Source organism: Ambystoma mexicanum, chromosome 7q (genome assembly GCF_040938575.1).
Source record: "Ambystoma mexicanum isolate Mex_15411 chromosome 7q, UKY_AmexF1_1, whole genome shotgun sequence".
NCBI classification, from domain to species: domain Eukaryota; kingdom Metazoa; phylum Chordata; class Amphibia; order Caudata; family Ambystomatidae; genus Ambystoma; species Ambystoma mexicanum.
Window position 1 is genome coordinate 724,710,960 of NC_090941.1, and position 20,551 is coordinate 724,731,510.

Sequence of the window (20,551 nt, forward strand, 5' to 3'; positions counted from 1 at the left end):
TGCAGTTGATGGCCACCCTCTTGTCCTCGGCCCTGCACAGCCAGGCCAATGCCCTCCCAGGTTTGTCCCCGCCCTTGTGCAGCCTTTCTAGGTATCTGGCATAATCATGCTTGCCCAGCCTCTCTCAGTGTGCCATACATGCCTGCTGGAGCTTGATGGTTTCTGTCTCGCTCACCCCCGGATGCCCCCCTCCCTCCCTCAGCGCCTCAATCTGCTCCTCAACATCTGTGATGCCACGCAGCAGCTCCTTCCTTATACCTCCCATTCTGACGATTACCTCCCCCCTCATCACCACCTTGCAAGTTTCCCATAAGGTCCCTGTACTGTCCACGCTGCCCCCATTCTGGGCAAAGAATTCCTCTATTCTCTCGCTCATGTGGGCCTGGAATTGATCATCTAGTAGGGCCTCTGCTCTCAACCTCCACGTCGGGATCGGGGATTTGTTCGTAAACCTCTCTCACATCACTACTAACAAAGCATGATCTGACAAGACCCTTGCTTTATTTTAAGCAGTGATAAATTTCCCCAGCGACTCGCTGCCCGTTAGCATATAATCTATGCATGTTTGCACTCTGTGCAGGCTTGATTAATAGGAGTAGCTCCAGCTATCCCCATGTAACTCCGTCCATATGTCGCTCAAGCCCAGTTCCAACATCACGCTGTACACCCCCATTGCTGGTGGTCCTCTCTTCTTGTGCTCATCATCAGACCTGTCTAGGATGGGGTCCAGGGTGCAGTTGAAATCCCTCCCCCATATCCAAATGGCACCTCTGTACGGGGCCAGCCTAGGGCCCAGTGCCATAAAGAATGCTAAGGAATGGGGGGCGCTGTTGCACGGCATCAAAGAAGGTGGCTCTCTCCTAGAGCTCCCGCACCCGGTGCCGTTTGAAGACGGATATATCCTCTTCCAGCAGCTGCTGCAACACCAGAGGACTACCGGAGCAACCCAAATATCCTGGGCTACCAGAAGATCCTCTCCTGACACTTCTAAGGTGCCCGTGAACGGACCACCATGGTTCTGGTTCCAAGCAAGGGACGGCCAACGCCAGAGATCCTGCTCCGACCCAAGCTGCCTGTACTGTTGGCAGCCGCGGTGCGGGCTGGAACAGAGTCGGGGCATACCCCAAGGTTTCAGATTGTTGGCAGACCCCCGCCATGGTGCGGTGTGCCCTACCCACCCCCCCTTGCAGATGCGCGTCCAGCCTGCTGAAACCAGAGCGGCCCCTACGGGAGTGTGGACATTGGAGGTGAGGCCCTGTGGGGGACACCCTTTCCTACCTCGCCTGCCGCGCAGCTGGAGCACGATTACTGTGCAACTCACAATGCCATAGTCCCTCTCCCGGGGGACTACGATACGCCGCAACCTACGAGTTGCTTTCATAGCCACTGCGCTCCTCTTACCTCCTCATGCCCCTTCACCAGCGCTGGACTGTAGTGAGGCCGCATTGCTGCTCTGACAGGAGGAGCCACTTTGTGAACACTTCTTTCTCACTAGACCTGGCCCCTGCTGACACACCAAGTATCCTACCCTGCGACCACATTAGAGCAAACTTGTCCCTCAGACCACCCAACTTTGTCCTAACATTAATTGAACACGCTCCGGCGGCCAAACCTTGTCAAGGCTTTGAACATCCTAGGTCGCTGTTCCACCCACTGACTGGCGCCGACCACGGGTGGGCCGCGGCTGACTACCCGGTGATGGTTGCGACCACTGATAAAATTGTCTGGTGTCCACCCTGGTGGTCCACTGTCCTATCACTCTACATTCTGGCTGGTTCCTGCCTGGCCCTTGCACCACAGCGCTTGATACAAATTTGCACAGTGGAGTCTCACTAACCGCTTCCTACCCACAGTGCATCACCTCCCTTCTGCACATGATGACCAAGGGCGGGTCCAAAATCCAGCGCTCGATGAGCCACTATACAAAATCGACTCGTAAACCCTCAACCGCAGACAGAAGGCCCACTGGTACGGAACCGGAAGCCGCTGTGATGGAGCTTACTGAGAGCCAGCAGATGGTGTGTATGCAAGAGGGATTCGCTAAGGTACATAGTAAGCTAGACGACATGACCAGCATCATTGGTTACATCAAAACACGTATTGATAAAACAGATCTACGCCTGACGGAGGCCGAGACAAGGGTGAGCACATTGGAAGACGACATGTCAGCCATGAGAGCCTAACTAGCTACACTCTCCAGGCGTGTACTCCAGGTGGAGAAAAAGGACGACGATTTGGAATTGAGTTCCCACCGCAACAACATTCGCATTATTGCAGTCCCAGAGTGCAATTCTGAATCCTCCCTTGAACAATGGATGGAATCCATCCTACTAGCACTTCTAGGAAACAATTCAATGTCACCACAATTTGCGGTCGAACGAGCCCACAGATCCCTCGCTCCTAAACGCAACCCCAGAGCCACCCCGTGGCCTATCATAGCCTGTATACTCAAATACAAAACACTGTTCTACAAAAAACAAAAGCACTTGGTACACATCATATACACAGACAAGCAAGATATGGGCACCTAATGAAACACAGTCTTGTCATACAGGTTGGTTCAAAGCCTTGTGGGCAAAGCTACAAGAGTCATACCAAGATGGGGGAGCAAATCCTCCTTAGTTGCATTGTACGGGCCTTGGCCAACCCAATTAAACGGCGTAAGATACATCTTTATCTGGACAGGCACATGGCTAAATTCCTGTTCCTGCAGGAGACCTATGCTCTTTCTGCAACGTGAGGGATTCGCTAAAAACTGGTGTACACAATGTTTTTACACATCTTACTACTCACAATCTAGAGGGGTCAAAACCCTGGTGCAAAAATCCCTTCCATTCCAGTGTAAATATGGTGGATGCTTGGAGGACACTACATGCAGAGGAACGATCCTACTCTTTCTATTCATCTGTCTATGATTCCTTCTCCCGCATCGACTTGTGGCTCATCTCAGAGACGCTCCTTGGGGGAGTTATGGAAACATATGTTAGCACGCACCTACTCGGACCATACTCAGACCACTCCCCAGTCGTCATCTCCCTGGCATTACCATCACTTTCTAGGCCACACAACACCTGGAGATTTAAATCTCTAACACTACAGGATACTGTATTTGCATCCACCAAAGATAAACACACGTCACTGTTCTTAGAGGAGAATGTGGGCTCTGCGTCTTCACCCGGTACACTGTGGGAAACATGTAAGGTCCATATTGGAGAAATAGAACTAGCCTCGGAGTTCAGTGTTCTTAAAACAATACGACATAATATACAACAGAGTGAAGATGAACTTAGGGAACTAGAGCGAGGACTGACTGCTGATCCCCCTTCGGCCACGTTAACACAAAACAAAGAGGCCATTTGTTAGGCAGAATTATATGCAGGACCCTTTGGGAAAAATACACACAATTAAGACTACAAGTGACAATACAATGTCACCTTTGGTACAAGCCTGTACTACACAGTTATAGTGGTAGCAGTAGCGGAGCAGCCAGACTTATCTCAGGAGTAAGTGAACAGTACAAATAGTTACGCAAAGGACAGCAATTACTATGATTCAGGCAAACACTGACTCAAGATTTCTAAGAAAAATAATATATATTTATTTACTCAACAGTTGTATAACATTTCACTATTCTAGGCAAGTTAAAAATCACAATCAAATACCCCACACCACTTCCCTTAAATTCCAGACAAGTTAAGCTCACAAAATGAAGTGGGAGCAAAATGGCACTTAAGCAATTTAAAAGGGAGGGAAAGACAAAGTTATTAGAAATTAGGCAAAAACCAACAGGTAAGTACTCTGGGCAATTGAACAAGAGAGACTACAGTGAGGAGATCAGCTAGAAAAGGCTTAGGGCCAAAGTCAATGTGTCAAAAGTCTTTTGCTCAAGATCACACAGTTCAGGGTAGTTCGCGGTAAAGTTTGTGGCACAGATTCCGGACGAGGTTGGTTGGTAGAAAAGTTAGTTCAAAGAGAAGAGGAGGACAAGCCCTCGGATTGGAGAAATATTTCAAACACTTTCACCGCGGCTGAACGAAACGGACAACCAGATTTGCACAGTACCTTAAAACGGAGAGGGAGCTGTAGCTCAGGCGGACGTTCCTGGTGGTTCCTGCAGGCTCACGGTTCCTGAAGCGACTGTCGGACTGACACAAAGTAGGAAGACTGGAGGATCCTGCGCCACCCAGGGAAGAAACCAGCAGCAGAGCAAAACAACGAATAAAAGGTGCCCTCCTTAAAACCCAAGCAGGGTCCGACCTTCCTGGCTATCTGGCCCACTGTAGCTCTGTACAGCGAATTCGACCAGAAGAGGGGTCCTGGCTTGTAGTTTGGGCGAACTGGTTGGTCCCACCAGCTCAACGGAAGAAGTTTCCTGGAGGATCTTCTCTGTCGTCGGATTCTGACGATTCGGACCTGCAGCAGGGCATCACCGGTCGGTTCAGTCGTTGTAGGGGTCCACTTCTTCCAGTTCCTCGTTGGTTCTTTCACTCCAGTGGCAACTCTGCCTTTCAAGTCCCAGAGACCTGCTTTTTATGCAGTTTTCCCCCATTCATACAGCCTGGCTGTTAGTCACACAGCAGAGTTGCTGGCCTGGCAAGGCCAGTCCCCTTAGCCAATCAGACAAGAGTGCGACGTGTGTTACCAAGGGAACCCATGGCAGGGGTCCGAAGATCCCCCCCTCACATCCTGCCTATCTAGACTATCAGGCGCCTTAAGGAGGGCTTCTGTGCAGAAGCCCGTGAAAAGACAGCGAACAAAGGAGTCATCCCTGGTTTGGTGCGCAGAGAAAAACACAAGAAATACTTTAACAAAAAGAAATAGCGAATAAACCCAGTCGGAACCAAAATAAAATGTATTTGGTCAAGCGGGTTTATGTTCGAGGCTAATATAATAGCCTAAAACCATACCACGTTTATATAAGATAATCACGGTAGAAAAGTTAGGGTAGTTACCACTGCCACCAGCCAAGTCTTAATGTTAAGGGAGCGAAACAAGGCTCCAAGAGGCACAGACAAAAAGGGATAAGAATGAACCCTTTCCAATACTCCATGTAAGATGGGGTGTACTGGGTCTGTGGTTTAAAGTGACTATATAAAGTTAATGGCAACTTTACCTGTTTCTGGGGGACAGTCAGCCCCAGAAAAATGGAGTCAGTGGGAAGTCTCAAAGACAACCCTGTGTCACTGCACTGAAGGTGCTGTGTAACACACACAACAAGTAGTGCCCATTGAGTAGGTGAGGCTCCAGTGCCCAAGATCACACAAATAAATGAAAACACACACAGCAAAACACAAGAGTTGAAAAAAGGCTCACACTCTTACCAGGCGAAAAAAATAAACCCTAGAAATCCAGCAAAGCTGCTGAGTGACTCAATAGGTAAGGGAAATCAGCCATTTATGAGAATTCTCCCTAACGCCATTAGAATAAGGGCAGATCGGGAAGTAAAGTTCTTTGACGTCCCAACTGCAGCTAGAAGATATGGGGAGGGCGACAGACCAGGCAAATCACTGACTCGCAAGGCCTGTCACGAAAACGGCAGTGGGTGCATCTCTACTGTGACCGATGCCTCCGGCAACCAAGAACACACTCCCACTGCCATCAATAAGGTATGCACAAACTTCTATACTCACCTCTACACGAACAAAGACTCATGCACGATAGAGGGGATAGACTTGTTTCTCAATACTCTCCTGCTTAGCCAACTCTCCTAAGACACTAAAGCTCAGCTAGACCTCCAGGCTTCCCTCTCCGATATTACCCAAGCTATCGACCAATTACCTTCTGGTAAAGCACCTGGATCTGATGGCCTCACGGCCAAACTATATAAACACTACATGGAGATCCATGCCCCCTACCTTTTTACAGGTGTGGCAGGAGTTGCATGAGACCAGATCACTCCCAGCCACCATGCGAGAGGCTGTCATCATGGTCCTACTGAAACAAGAGAATCCTGCTGACCAATGCAGATACTACCTCCCCCCTCTCCCTAATTAATACAGACGTGAAAGTGTTCGCCAAAATACTCGCTACTCGACTGATGCCAGCCATGCCACACATCATTCATCAGGTTCAATCCGGATTTATTGCGGCCAGGTCCACAGACTTAACACTTTGCGCCTATTAAGCAAGACATCTCGTACTTTGGGGAACTATCGGGCCTCCGAGTAAACTGCTCCAAATCAGAGCTCTTCCCCCTCACTGACGCTACTGACCGTCCTCAAGATCTTCAGGGCTTTAGATGGGCTCCTAAAACCATTCAGTATCTGGGAGTGACAGTTGCAGGCAACCATCTCTCGTTATACGACCACAAGTACACAGGGTATATGACGCTACTACGTACTAAATTCACACGCTGGACTCACCTACCCATTACAATCACCAGCAGAATAGCACTCCTGAAAATGTCCATACTCCCTAAGCTCCTGTATTTGTTTTTAAACGTCCCACTGTGGCTTGGAAGGGAGCTATTTCAGAAATTAGATAGCTAAATCTGCAGATTTGTATGGCACTATGGGGCTGTGCGGTTGAAATGGGAAACACTAACACAACCATTTGAAAGAGGGGGTTTTGTTGTACCTAATTTCCGATTGTACTGGCTGGCTGCACAGGCACAGTTCGCGGTTTTCTGGCTCATGGAAGACCCCCCCCCCTCCACCCCCATGTACAGATCGAGAGATCTCCGGTCTCAGATACTCCCTGGTAGGGATGCGTACAATGGTGGCCTAGACCCTGCCAGAATCACAGCACTGGCCTGGCGTAGAATCTGGAGAGAGATGGACGTTACAGCTCTGTTTAACGGGAATTTCCCCCTTTGGAACTGCATTCCCTCCCTCCCAAGGGTAGATCTAGGCTCCTGCAGGGGTTGGAAACAGGGATATAATACTTTGGGGTCATTGTTCATGGAGGGTAATTTCATACAGGCCTTGGATGTACCGGGACTGGCTCGTGGCAAGTCCTCGCAGTGGCTGCAATACGCTGGTTTACACGAAGCCTGTAAGAGTCTGTGGGATAGCTTCCCAGTTATACCCAAAAATAATTATTTACTGGGCTACGTGGTAACTCCAGGCGACAACCGCAGGCATGTGTCATTGATATAGCGCCTGATCCAGGCTCACGCTGCCATACAACATTGCAAAGCACGATCCAATGGGTCTACGGACCTCCAATTACAACTGAGTGATGACCTCTGGTCTAATATGTGAGCACACACAAAGTGTCATATAACTCCTGATTTAGACTAATTCAGCTTAAGGTGTTTCCCCGGTATCACTATACCCCAGGTCGACTACATCTGTTCCCTAAGGAAGGTACTGGAGCATGCCCACGCTTGTTCCCCAATGCCAGGTATTTTCATATGATATGCGAATGTACATTTCGCCATTCTGAAATGATGTATGTGCAATATTATTTGAAATGATCTGTAAAACTATTGACCATGTCCCCCTGACGTGCCCGTTTCACATCTCCTACCCCTCTTTGGCTAATGTATGTCAATTTGTATGATCATGTCTCGTTTTGGCTAAACGCGGCATCTTACTGCGATGGACTAGTCCACATTCCCCCAACAAAGACCACTGGCTAAAGGATGTAGTGTGGGTAAACAACATGAAAGGTCAATGGGCACATATGCAAGCACTCCAATCCTCCCCCATTGATACACTCAGGATTTAACACCTGACTCACCCGTTGTTATACAGCCATCATAATCCCTAGCCCTGGGGGCTAGGCCCCCACCTTGTCAGAGACCGATACGCCCCACCCATAGATGTACCCTCGTATTTCCTTTTGTGTTTTGTTCTTTCTTTTTTCTTTCAAGATGTACCCGACCATGTCTAAATGTAAATGTTACCAGCCCCGACCTGTCTGTCAACAATGTAATCACACTATCTGTCTGTGCCATGTTTTGCTTAAGTGTGCCAATAAAGAAAGTGTTAAAAAAAATGCAGTGGCATCATGGTTCGGGGCATATGTGTTTATGATGCAGAGTTTATGCTGTTCCAGTACCCGTGCAAGATTACCATCCTGCCCTTGTTGTCACATCTGCATTCTTGCAGCCTGAAGGGTACTGAGGGGGACACCCATATAAGGAAGCCACTGGTGTATGCTGAGTATGTTGCGCCATTCATCTGTCCCCCCCATTTTTTGCTGATCGTCGCTTGTCTTGCCACAGTTACGTGTGTTTCCTGCAAGAGGGATATGTGCACTCCCTTCCGCTTCAAATATGTGTGTACCCTGTTCCTCTTCACAAAGCTATTCAGCCTTCTGACATTCCAGATGATGACTCTAACAGTACTCATTCCCGTCTACAGCCCACCCTGATCCCCGGTGTCCAACTTGGCACACCTCTCTTGCCCTTCCCCTTGCTCCCCGGCCCCCAGTTCTGTTTCAGCCCCGGCCAGCATATATCTTTTTTGTTGGCGCATCAGCGCAAGCCACGCAGCGGGTGTGCATGCATTGTATCCCCAGTGTAAACCAAACTACTAACTACCCCCTTCACCCCCAACATATTAACGATAACCCAACAGTACTTGCTCGTTCATTCTCGGCCACTTCTCACACTCCACAGGTTGCCTGCCTCATCCTCGGGCCTCACCGACACCCTAAAAGTACTCAAGAAGTAAACTCGTGCAAATGCAGTGATCGCAGTCCGTCACCGCCTCCATCTTCCCTCTCCTCCGCCTCTCCGGCCTTTTGCAAAACACTGTAGTCCCTGTTATGAGTCTTTTTGTTGGCCCAGTTGCCTCTGCCCCGTTTCCTCTTAAGTCTCCTCTCCACGTCTTCTCGGCAGGTGCGCTACTCCAAGAGCATCCATCCACGCGTGCGCAACCTCCGGGGGTTTCAAAGTGTGTAGTGCCATTATGTGGGACCTTTAGCTTTGCCGGGTAAACCGAACGCTGCTCTCTGCTTTTGCACTTTCAATGTGTAGTCCGGATAGACCGCTATTTTAGCAGATCATCTTTGGATTACCCCTCCTCGTCTGGCGAACCAAGGATTGTCTCTTTGTCTCTGTAATTCAGGATCTTCGCTATTATCGATCTTGGTGGCGCCCCAGGTGGTGGTCTCCAGGGCTAGCGACAAGTGGGCCCTCTCCACCTTGAATCCTTGCGTCCGGTTGTCTGGCCCCACCTCTTGCAGCAGCATGTTTTCCACAAACGTGGTGGGATCTCTTCCCTCTTCTCCTTCCGGCAGTCCCAGGATCTGATATTATTCCTGTGTGCCGGTCCTTCTGCGTCCTCTGCTCTGCGTTCCAGCACTGCTACTTGCTTCCTAGTTCTATCACCTCTGTCATGGTTTCCGCCTCATGCTGCTTGTTTTCTGCCGCTTGGGTCTCCACTGCCTGCACCTTCTCCGACAGTGTTTGGACATCCTGTCTTAACAGTCCCATATCCGTGATTACTTCAATTTTCCTCTCCATCGTGCTTCAATATTTGTCTCTCTTCAGTGTTGGGCTCTGCTTGTCCATTAGGGCCCTCCTGTAGCTTATTGCCGCCACTGTCGCCCTTGAGCGCGAAGGCATCCATCCTGGTCTGCCTAGGCTACCCCTTCTGAGGTCTGTCCGGGATGTGGGTGCAAGGTTGTGGTGTTTCTGTGCCGGTCTGCCCAGCACTCCACCGCCTGTCCGCCCCGCGTGGCTTTTCCTCAATGTCTTGGGGCTATCCTTTCTCAGTGTAAAGCCCCCTCCTTCAAGACTCTCCCACTCCCAGTCCATCTTGCTGTGCCACCTTCCCTCCTGTACAGCTCAGGCACCCCCAACATAGTGCCCGGCCGGTCACTGTCGGCTTCCCTTGCTGGCTGCTCCTATGCACGTTTATTTCTGTCCAGTTTGCTGTCTGGTTGCGCTGCTCCATCTGCTGCGCAGCCCTCCTGACCTCCACTTTGCTTCAGGGCCCTGGCTCACTGTTGCTGCAGTCCGTGCCCCTATGCTTGCTTAAATGTGGTTAGTGCCAGCGACCCTGCTGGGTTGCTCCTTTTGGCGGTCCACACCTCAGGGTCTCTCTTCCTTCCCAACGAGGGGCAGGCACGCCTCACAGGGCAGCTTACTGTATTTAGTTGAGGTCCTTCTGCCACTGCCCCCGGCTTCCAGAGAGGAGTGTCCCTGGGCCTTCGCTCCCCCACCCCCTCGCCATCGCACACTCCTCGGCGGTGCTGGAATCCTTTCTTCAAATTTGTGTATTTCCCTTTATTTCCTAATGTTTTCTCCCCGGCGGGGTTCTCTTCACACTCCAATGTTCCTTCGTTTACCGCCGCTGCCTGGGGCAGTCTGTGCCTCTCAGCACTACACACTGTAGGCGCTGGCTTGTCCCCTGCGCTCCCTTCTCCTTTGTGATCCCAGCTTCGGGGGCGCTCACAGCCGTGTCCGGCTTGCTGTGCTGCCTCCTCTCCCACTCGTCATGCTTATCAGCCTCCTCCTGGGCACACATCACGTAACTGCCCCTCACACCTGTTAGGGAGAATTCTCATTCTATGGCTATTTTCCCTTACCTAGTGAGTCCCTCAGCAGCTTTGCTGGATCTCTGGAGTTGTTTCTTTCCACTTGTTAAGAGTGTGAGCTTTTCGCCACTCCTACTTGTGTTTTGCTATGTGTTTTTACCTGTTTTTGTGATTGTGAGCTCTGGAGTACACCACTTCAGTAGCCCCCATCTTTGTGTGTGTCACACAGCACCTTCTGTGCAGTGGCACAGGGTTGCCATTCAGACTCCCACCGACTCCATTTCTGAGGCGACTACCGTCCCCCAGAAAAGGGTAAGGTTACCAGTAACTTTACTTAGTCAAATCTAACCACAGATCCAGTACACACCATCTTACATGGAGTGCTGGAAGGGTTAACTCTTAACTCTTTTTATCTGTACCTCCTAGAGCATTGTTTCGCTCTTTTAACATTAAGACATGGCTGGTGGCAGTGGTATCTACCCTAAATTTCTACCGCGGTTATCTTATATAACTGTGGTAATATTGTAGGCTATTTTGTTAGCCTCAAACTTAAACACGCTTGACCAAATCCTTTTTCGTTTGGCTCCGGTGCGGTTTATTCGCCATTTCTTTTAGTTAAACTCCTTCTTGTGTTTTACTTTGCACGGCAAACTAGGGTTGCCTTCTTTGTTCACTGTCTTTTGGCGGGCTTCTACCTAGAAGCCCTCCTCAGGGCGCCTGGGTGTCTAGGTGGGCTGAATGTGAGGGAGGTGTGTAGTCACCCCCTGCACAGGGTATCCTAGGAAACCCAAGTCGCACTTTGTCATGATTGGGCAAGGTAGCTGTCCGGGCTGGACAACCTCCCTGCTGGGTGATTGACAGCCAGGCTGTGTGAATGGGGGTTTTGCGCATAAAAGGCAGGTCTCTTGGGCTGGAAGTCAGAGAGTCGCCACTGGAACTACAAGGAACCGACGAGAAGTGGAGGAGAGGTCGAATGCTGCAGCTATCTACCCATCAACAACTAAGAGGAGATCCAGTCCAGAGTCTTCTTCCCTTGAGCCTGGTGGGGATAACCAGCTCATCTTCATCAGCCAGAGGTCGCCTTCGTGGTCGAAATCGCTGCACACTGCTGTATAGCCACTGGAACTACAAGGAACCAACGAGAAGTGGAGGAGAGGTTGACTGCTGCAACTACCCCGTACCGGTTAAGCCCTGCTGCAGTCCTCAGCTATCTACCCTTCAACAACTAAGAGGAGATCCAGTCCAGAGTCTTCTTCCCTTGAGCTTGGTGGGGATAACCAGCTCATCTTCTTCAGCCAGAGGTCGCCTTCGTGGTCGAAATCGCTGCACACTGCTGTAGTGGTCCGGATAGCCACCTGAAGAACCTCTGCTGTTTTTAAGGAGCGCAGCTTTTATTCATTGTCGCTGCTGCCGGCCTCATCCTTGTGTGGTGCGGACCCCCTCATTGTCCTTCTTCGTGCTGAAGCTGCAGGAAAGCGTGGGTCTGCGGGAAACCAACAGGAACAACTGCCGTGGCACCAGCTTCGTTCTTTGAGAAAGGTACTGTGTCCTTTTTGAGGAATTTTGGGTGAAATCCCTATTTCTCTACTTTAAGGCGTGTCCTTACTTTTCCCCCCCTCTGATAACGTTTGCTTCCGAACATTGACAATATCAAAGTACTCTTGGCAACGTTGAATCTCGAACTGTCCGACTCTGTGATCCTCGACAACAGGCACCTGGTGTTACTTGACTTTGGCTCCGGCCCTTTGACTCTTGAATTCCTGTCTATGTGTGTTCTTTTATTCTGTCTGCCTAACCAACATATTGCCTGTGATTTTTTCCCCCAACTCTCTCTGGGTATTTCGGGTGCTAAGTGTGTTTTTACCCCGGTAGCATTTCTTGTCGCGGATACGCGTTTATCTAGTAGACCGAACTGTCAAAAAATGATCGCAATTGTATTCACGGTAACGTGTTCTGTTTCATAACACCAGTCCATTCAAACACAGGGTACTTACCTTGAATATTACTGTACAAAGTGAATTGGTTAGTTGTAGTATATTTTACGTGTGGTTTTTAAATTAATAGAAGTGTTGTGTTGATAACAAATGGTTTAAAAATAAGTGTACTTCTATTTTTTACCTGAAACCGTGAGTCAGTGTTTGCTTGAGTCACAGTAATTGTGGTCCCTTTGTGTAATCTCTGCTACTGTTCAAATACTCTTGAGATAAGCCTGGCTGCTCCGCTACTTCTATCACTTTAACATAGTAGTACAGGCTTGTACCAAAGGTAAAACTTGTATTGCCACCTGTAGTCTTAATCGTGTGTAGTGGTCCCTAAGGGCACTGCACAGGATTCTGCCTAACAACACCTACCACAGCCTCTCAGTGATAGCCATGGTCCCAAGCGCACACGCATGGTTCCCGCTTCACCTGCTCTCACTGCTCCCGACCTCTTCTTCCAGCAGCACGCCGCTACTCTTCTCTTGCCTGAAGGTGCCCAGTAACCCGAGCGGTTCAATGTGCTCCCGGTCGGTGCATATGCAGCAGGCACCATTTTTATTTAATTGTCTTTTAATGTTTAATTAATAGTCCAGACATTTATAGAACGTTGATTGGACATTCTTTTGTTTTAAAATATTGTACTCAAGTTATTTGGGTTGCTACTGCTACCACCATCACATCCCTCCTGAAGACATAGCATGCCCTCGGCCCACCTTACTGAAAGAGGCGAAGGAGGTATACCTTTTGGGCTGTGTCTGTTTCATCTTTATAATTGGGATCACTGCAGATTTTGTTGTAGTGTGGAGCCGAGTAGGCAGTTTAGCAACTGCTCGTCCTTGTGATCCTGCAGTGCAGTAGTCATTTGGTCACAGAAACTGTTACACTCACCTGGCTCCCACAGAGGTGTCGGTCTGAACTGGACAGCTGCGGTCTCCACCAATGTGACGCGTAGGGCGGAGATGATGGACTGGACTGGCCCACCTAGCTTTGTTTGCTTGGCCCGTAGGAATATTCTTCTGCAAATGGAGAAAAGGGATTAACCACCCGTGGCGTTGAGCGTAAATCCCCCCCACCCCCGCTGTTCTCCCCACAGATCACCTTTGATGTCCCCTCTTATAGTCTCACCTGATGGTTTGAAAAGATGAGCTCTCCATCCTGCATTGAGCGCAGGGGCGCGTTGATAACCAGTTGCTTCACTGGCTCGAAGGAATTGGTGAGTTCCAGAACAATATTGACTCCGAAAAGCATGTAGTTCTTAAGAGTTCACATGTCTGACTTTCACTCTTGTCCGATTCCTTGCAGTTTGCAGCTTGACCCCAGCGAAGAGTTCCTTGTGGTACCTGACGAAGTTCAGTTAAGGATTTGGCTTATCCTACACAGTTCAATAAAATAAGGCCAGAGTGTAACCTGTTGCTTGCTCCCTTATTCAGGTGTGGAGAGAAAATATGAAGTTCGGTGAATAATGCCTCCGGCAGTAAAATTAGGTAAGTCTATTGTGGTGAGAAGAGTTCCCCTTGTTTGTCCCTTTGTCTCAACTTGTTGTCCTTTTGTTCCCCTTAGGGGCCGGGGTACGGCGAGGATGCAATGGAGAATGCGCCGACCCGTGAAGAGGAATAGTACCCCCAGCGGTAATCAGGTAAGTCTATGGGGGTAGTTACCAGGGGAGTTGCTAGGTGTGGAAAGACCCGGGGCTAAGCTGATGTCGGAACTGTTGGGACTAGCTAGTCTTTTGGCTGTAGCTCCTGAGATTCTATTCGGGGCTACAACCAAAATATCAGGGGCTACAGCCCCCTTAGCCACCCCCTAGCAACGCCCCTGGTAGTTACTATTGCCTCTGTTTATTCCCTTGGCTCACCTTTGCTGTTCTTGTGTTCCGCTTTGGTGCCAGAGTGCGGCGGGAACGTGCAGAAGGATGCGGTGGATCGTGAGGATGCTGCGAAGGCCGGTGAGTTCAACGCGGCGCTGAAGCAGGCGAGGCGGCACGCGTAAAATGCTTCTTTCTTCCAGCTCGAAGGCGCGGTGGATCCGGAATTCAGGTAAGGATCGAAGGTTTTGCTCTTATTCTAACCTCTTCTTCTGTTCCTCCCTTTTTCTAGGAGCTGCAGACTCCAGGCGGGCGTGGCAGAAGACTGGATGCAGGCTTGCAGACACGGTGAGCGTTACGCTGCTGGATGCAGAATAACGCGAAGCGTGTGCTGCTCTTCGGGCGTGGTTTAAATAGACAACAAAGTAGTCCCAGGAAATTATTCCTCCCCAGCCCCAACCGAGTAAAAAAATAGTCCCTAGGTTAAATAGTCCCTTCCAAGCCTCATTTGGCTTGGAGCTCTGCAGCATGGTCTGCATCAGGTAAGCTTGCAGCATGGTCTGCATCAGGTAAATTCTACTCTATGAGCCTGGCGCCTATGGCGCCAGGACTGACTCTCCATATGAGCCTGGCGCCATAGGCGCCAGGACTGCACCCAAACAGCCCCTAGCAGGGGTTTTTGGGCTTGCTCAAAATAACTTGATGCCTGCTTCCGGGGTTGCTGGACCTGGTCTGGTTCCCCGGGGGTAGGCATCATGACAGAAACGAGGGTGCAAGTGATTCTAAAAGGAGCAAGAGGAGACAGACATCCTGAAAGTAGAAATTAGAGAAAGAAGGCAAAGAGATGAAAAGAAATTCAGTTTTAAGTGGGTAATACATAAAAAAAATGTTGTCTAAAGACCTTAGTTACAGTAGAAAAACATTTAACTACACTTCATAAAAATTCAAAACGTGAGCATGAAAGGTTGTGGCACTATGGATTTGTTGTAAATGCAAAAAAAGTAAACAAAAGGATGATTGCTTACCACTGTCTTTATATGTTGTGATTCTTGAGCAAAGCAGTGCTTATGCTGCTCCATGAAATGAGAAAGAGAGATTCCATCACAGTGCAGATTAACAGATATCTGTCCTTCTGGACCTTCCAAAGAGCCCTAAATTAGTTACGAAACAACAGCATACACAATAGTAAAGCTATTCAATAAAAGGAACAAAATAAATAATTATATGTTTTTCAGTATTTTTCAAAATCAGACTTTAGTAATAACATGGATATATTGAAAAAATACATTCATCCTAAGCCAATTAATACCAAGAAGTGTTTGTGAAGAAAAATGCACTAAACACATTTAGTTTTCTACAGGAGAGTAAGTGCTTAATCCTAAAGAAATAATCCTGAATGTTAGTATGTTTTTCTAACAGATCTACTCACCATACTCAAGGTTCCTTATCTTAAGAGTGAGAACTCAAGGAGTACATATTCTCAGATGTTCTTTACTGCCACAAGAAGCCTTCCCACAGAAACATTACCACTATGGCATGAATATGCCTGAAAGTCTAGATTTCCCATAACATAGGACGCACTTCTGACCTTAAAATAGTTTGGTTCTAGATTTTCCAGTACCACTGTGCCCAAACAACCCTACAATTGCAAACTGTGAAACCCGATCCCTCAGGGAATGCAATTCAAAATGATAAGTTATTCACCATAGTGACTTACATACTCTCAGCGCATAGTCCCCTTTCCTCCATACTATATGGGTGTCCCTCCTAGGGACGGGAGACAGAACCTTTTCACCAGAAAAAATCTTCCCCTTTAAATTTAGAGGCGCGCAGGGGTGCGGCCCTGGGAGCATGCGCTCCCCTGATTCCGCCCACCGGTGCCACTCCTCAGCCCCCATTGACGCGTCGACAATATTACCATTGCCTAATGACACCAGTTTTATTAGGGGGGGGGATGTGGGATGTATGGAGGAAAGGGGACTATGTACGAAGAGTATGTTAGTCACTACAGTGACTAACTTATAATTACTCTTACGTCCCGTCCAATTTCCTCCATAGTTTATGGGCGATTACAACTGAATGTAGCCCCAGGATGGAGAGGTGACCCTCAAGGAAACAAGTTCCTTAACACTGCCTGCCCGAAGCCGGCATCCAAACAGTAGTGCTTGCAAAAAGCAGAGGGAGTGGCCCACATGGCCGCGCTGCTCATGACCTGCCATGGGACGTGTCTCTGGAATGCGACCGCCGTGGCCTTGGCTCTGATAGCGTGGGCATGCATGTTTGCCGGAAGTGGCTTGTGCTGCCCCTCATAGGCCTCCTTAATGGCTGCAAGCATCCATCTGGCTATGGAGGCATTGGAAGCCTGATATCCTGGCTTTGACCCACCGAAATTGATAGATAGAGCCTCAGATTTGCGGAAGCCCTTAGTTCAGTCCAGATAGAACTTTAGCGCTCGCCTAACATCTAGACAGTGCAGGACCCTCTGAGCCTCGTCCTTGGGGTCTGCAAAGAACGTCAGGAGTACAATCTCCTGATTTAGGTGGAACACAGAGACTACTTTAGGTAGGAAGGTGTATGGAAGGAAAGGTCTTCAAGACCCCTCCCACCCCTCCATTCTCACCAACATGCAGTCTATGACTCGCCCAGCCGCCATCCATGCACCTGTGGCCAGGGATGCAGGATGGCTGCGGGTCGACACATATTGCTGCAATGCTCATCCAGTAGTATGGTACCAGACTCCATTTTGTGACACACTCAGACTCCATTTTGAACATAACAACTTAGGCCTCACTAACACAAGTGGTCTGCAGGGCTGCAGCTCTCCCCTCCTGATCGTGCACAGCGACCAAGTCACTTCCCTCCCCCTCCTCCCCTCGGCGGCCCTGCTGCAGGCCTGTTCTCACGGGAGACTAGGTGCGAACAAGTTACATGACAAACACTGTACCTTTCACCTTCCGCAGTCCATCATTGACCTGCAGATGACCGGGCTGAAGCTGGGGTTTGAGAAAAACAAGCTATCTCCATAAAACCTGTCCTGTCCCCTCGCAGACCCCACATTTATGACACATGCTGTAGATAACCCCCCAACCCTGTTCCCCGTTTGAAGTGCCATACAAGTATGCCAAGTCTGTGTGCCACCCTGTTTCACCCATGCAGCTAATCCCTCTGAAGGGGCTATAAATTCACTTCTGTTGTTGTATGCCACAAGATTGATTGTATATATTGAAATAAGCTGACCCTCACCCATCCCAGATTGCACGCAGAGCCATGAGTTGTATTTGTAAGCCTCTTACCACCGAACAAGTATTATTGGTTGTTACAGACTATACAATGCAATGTATGACATCAATATAATTAATGATTTTCTAAATATGTATGATCCCCAACATATCCAATTAATATCGCAATATGTATGGTTCATTATGAGATGTGGCAACTGTATATAGCATGTCCTCTGTAGCGTTTCTATAACCCCTGGCATTGAATCATGCACCCCATATTGTAAGCAAAACTTTGCGCACCTTTTTAATTTACCAATACACACACTAGCCTATTTCTACCTCGTTTGTATGCTCCATGTGTGCCCCCCGCAACATAAAATTATACGGTTCAACAGGCTACAGGGCCTCTTCTCCTCTCTCATGTAACACTGCATGCTCAGCCCCCCCTTCCCTCCCCCTCTGGCCAGGCTGAGTTGTAAAGCCCTGGCCCTACTGATGATGTGATGCTATAATTGCAACCCCTCGCCCTTCCTTTGGGCCTGCACCCAGTGAGCACCCTCCTAAGCCCCCAGACTCGGATTGAAAGAAATATGGGCAACAAGCCTCTCATCCCACCACCTCTTGATGTAACGGCTAAGTGCCCTCTGACCTGATAGTATCCCAGTTCACCCTCATCCCGACTGACCATAGACGCCATATATTCTCTCTAGTATTAACATACTACAAAGTTGTCCCCCACTAGATCTACCAAAAAGGAATGATAGATGTATCCCTGTTTGTGCCCCCTGACAAGTCACCTAAACCCATGAAAGCTGCTTACCTATTGTTCACCCCACGTATAGTAATTTTTCTTTAGAATGATGAAATGCTCACTTTCAAGTTATGTGTTACTTTCCTTGTGATGTTAGGATAATGATTTGTAGGAATTACAGGGCATCATGAATTAAAATTAACACTGAATGAGTATGTGTCGCCACAAGGGCAAATTTTAGAATAGTCGAGATGCATCAATCAACCATCTGACCAGAGCTCCACCCCGATGAGTCCAGCTGACCTGCAAGCATCACCACGACACCTCAAGGAGCCTCGCCCCTATACATCCATATGTGCCCTTCCCCACTGCCCAATCTCATCGATTCATGCATCCCTTAGCTCCCACATCATAGATGATGTGGTTTTGTAACAAAATGTGAATATTTGCTGATGTTTAGCAGAGTGCTCCCGGAGTTTGCAGAGTTCTCTGCTTGCCCTATATTGGTTTAGATAAACTTTTACTTTTTGACTTCACCCGCACTTGGTCTTGGTCTCATGCCCATCTGGGGTGTGTCCATCATTGACTCTAACTGGGGAGTTTTATATTGAGGTCCCACACAGGGTGTGGCTTCTTCATGGGCGGGTAGAGCCTAGTGAGGCCTGTCAGATTCTTTTATCCAACGGATTGGCAGATGAGAAAACGTCCTCCTCCAAGTTCCGGTAGGCACCGATGGCCGCCAGATAGGTGCGGCATGTGTCTACTTGCACCCCGAGTGAGCGAGGTGTGCTGAAAAAGATAGCACATCGTCCAGTGCACAATTGAGAGGATCAACCTCTTTAGACTCCAGCCAGTGACAAAACCTAGTCCACTTGCTTTTGTACTGGCTCCTAGTAGCATCGCTCCTAGCACACTGAATGATGTCGAGGTTAGGCTGCGAGAGGCGCAGAAGCTTCAGTGTGGCCTGTTCATGAACCACGCTGCGAGGGCTAACTTCGCTGCAACAGTAGATGAGCTGGGCTCAGTGGAAGGTGCATCGGAGGTTGGTCCCATAGGCTGAGTAGCTCCCTGAACCACGGCCACGCTAGCCACCAGGGAACTATCAGAATGATGATGAGGTGCCGGGACTCCCTTATCTTGCAGATCACTCTGTGTACCAGTGGATTGGGAGGGAAGGCATAGGCGTTCATGCTGTTCCACTGCATCTGTAACACATGTCCCAGAGAGCCTAGACATTATCCTTGCCAGGATGCAAACTTAGGGCCCTTCCTGTTGTACCAGGTGGCGAAGATGTCCACCTGAGGATGAACCCATTTGTTGAAGATCCCCTGAAGGACCTGATCGTTCAATTGCAATTCGTAATTGTCCGCCTTCAGCCTGCTGAGCCTGTCCGCCTCCAGGTTCAACTCCCCCGTGTGATGGATCGCTGTCAAGTGAATGTCATTCGCCAGAGCCCATTCCCAGATGCTGACCGCCAGGGTGCATAGAGGAGGGGACCTGGTGCCACCCTGCTTGTTGAGGTAATACATGCTGGTGGAGTGGTCTGTCTGAATCTGAATGAGGATCATTTTGCCACTGATGAGCGGTAGGAAGGCCACGAGAGCCGGCCAGATGGCCTTCAGCTCTAGCCAATTGATATGGGCCTCTTGTTCCTGAATGGACCAAACTCTGTGGACGCTGTGGTTGTCCAGGGGAGCTCCCCAGCCCTCCAAGGACGAATCCGTGGTGATGGTAACCTGCGGTGCTGGTTGTCGGAAGGGCTTGCCTGTCCTCAGATTGCAGTCCGTGATCCACCAGACTAGGTCCTGGTATAGGAAGGGAGGAATATGGACTAGTTCCGCCTGTGAACCCCGCTCCTGATTCCATGAGGCTGCAAAGTACCGCTGTTATCTCCTCCTTTTGAGTCTTGTATAAGGCACTGCCAGAAGACATGCCACATGAAACCCAGGAGGTGTTAGTACCATCATGCTGAGGTCACCTCTCAGCTGAGAAAATTATGTGTGGCCCTCTTAATGGCTGCGATCTTGTCCTCCGAGGGAAAATCTCTCTCAGATCTCGTATCCCAGATGAGGCCCAGGAATGTTAGACTCTGCGTCGGCTCCATCTGTGATTTCTTGTGAATGATGGAGATTCCCAAGTCATGTAGCATGTTCATGAGGGTGGAGGAGGTATGATGGACCGCCTCTGGGGATCTTGCACGGATGAGCCAGTCGTCTAGGTATGGATAGACACAGAGACCTTGGGCCCTGAGAAGGGCTGCCACTGCATTCATAAGCCTGGTAAAGACGCTTGGGGCTGAATTGAGACCAAAGGGTAGAACTTTGTATTGGAAATGGAAGCCCCATGATCCTGAATCTCAGGAAGG

General features: G+C 49.2%; 1 protein-coding gene across 1 annotated transcript in view; it reads right to left on the minus strand.

Moving 5' to 3' along the window:
• The window catches only part of RNF17 (ring finger protein 17), a 3,777,565-nt gene that overhangs the window by 445,380 nt on the left and 3,311,634 nt on the right, over positions 1 to 20,551 (minus strand). Inside the window, exon 34 of the mRNA XM_069639339.1 lies at positions 15,240 to 15,365. Within this exon, the coding sequence (XP_069495440.1) occupies positions 15,240 to 15,365 (126 nt within the window). The remainder of the gene's footprint in view (positions 1 to 15,239; positions 15,366 to 20,551) is intronic.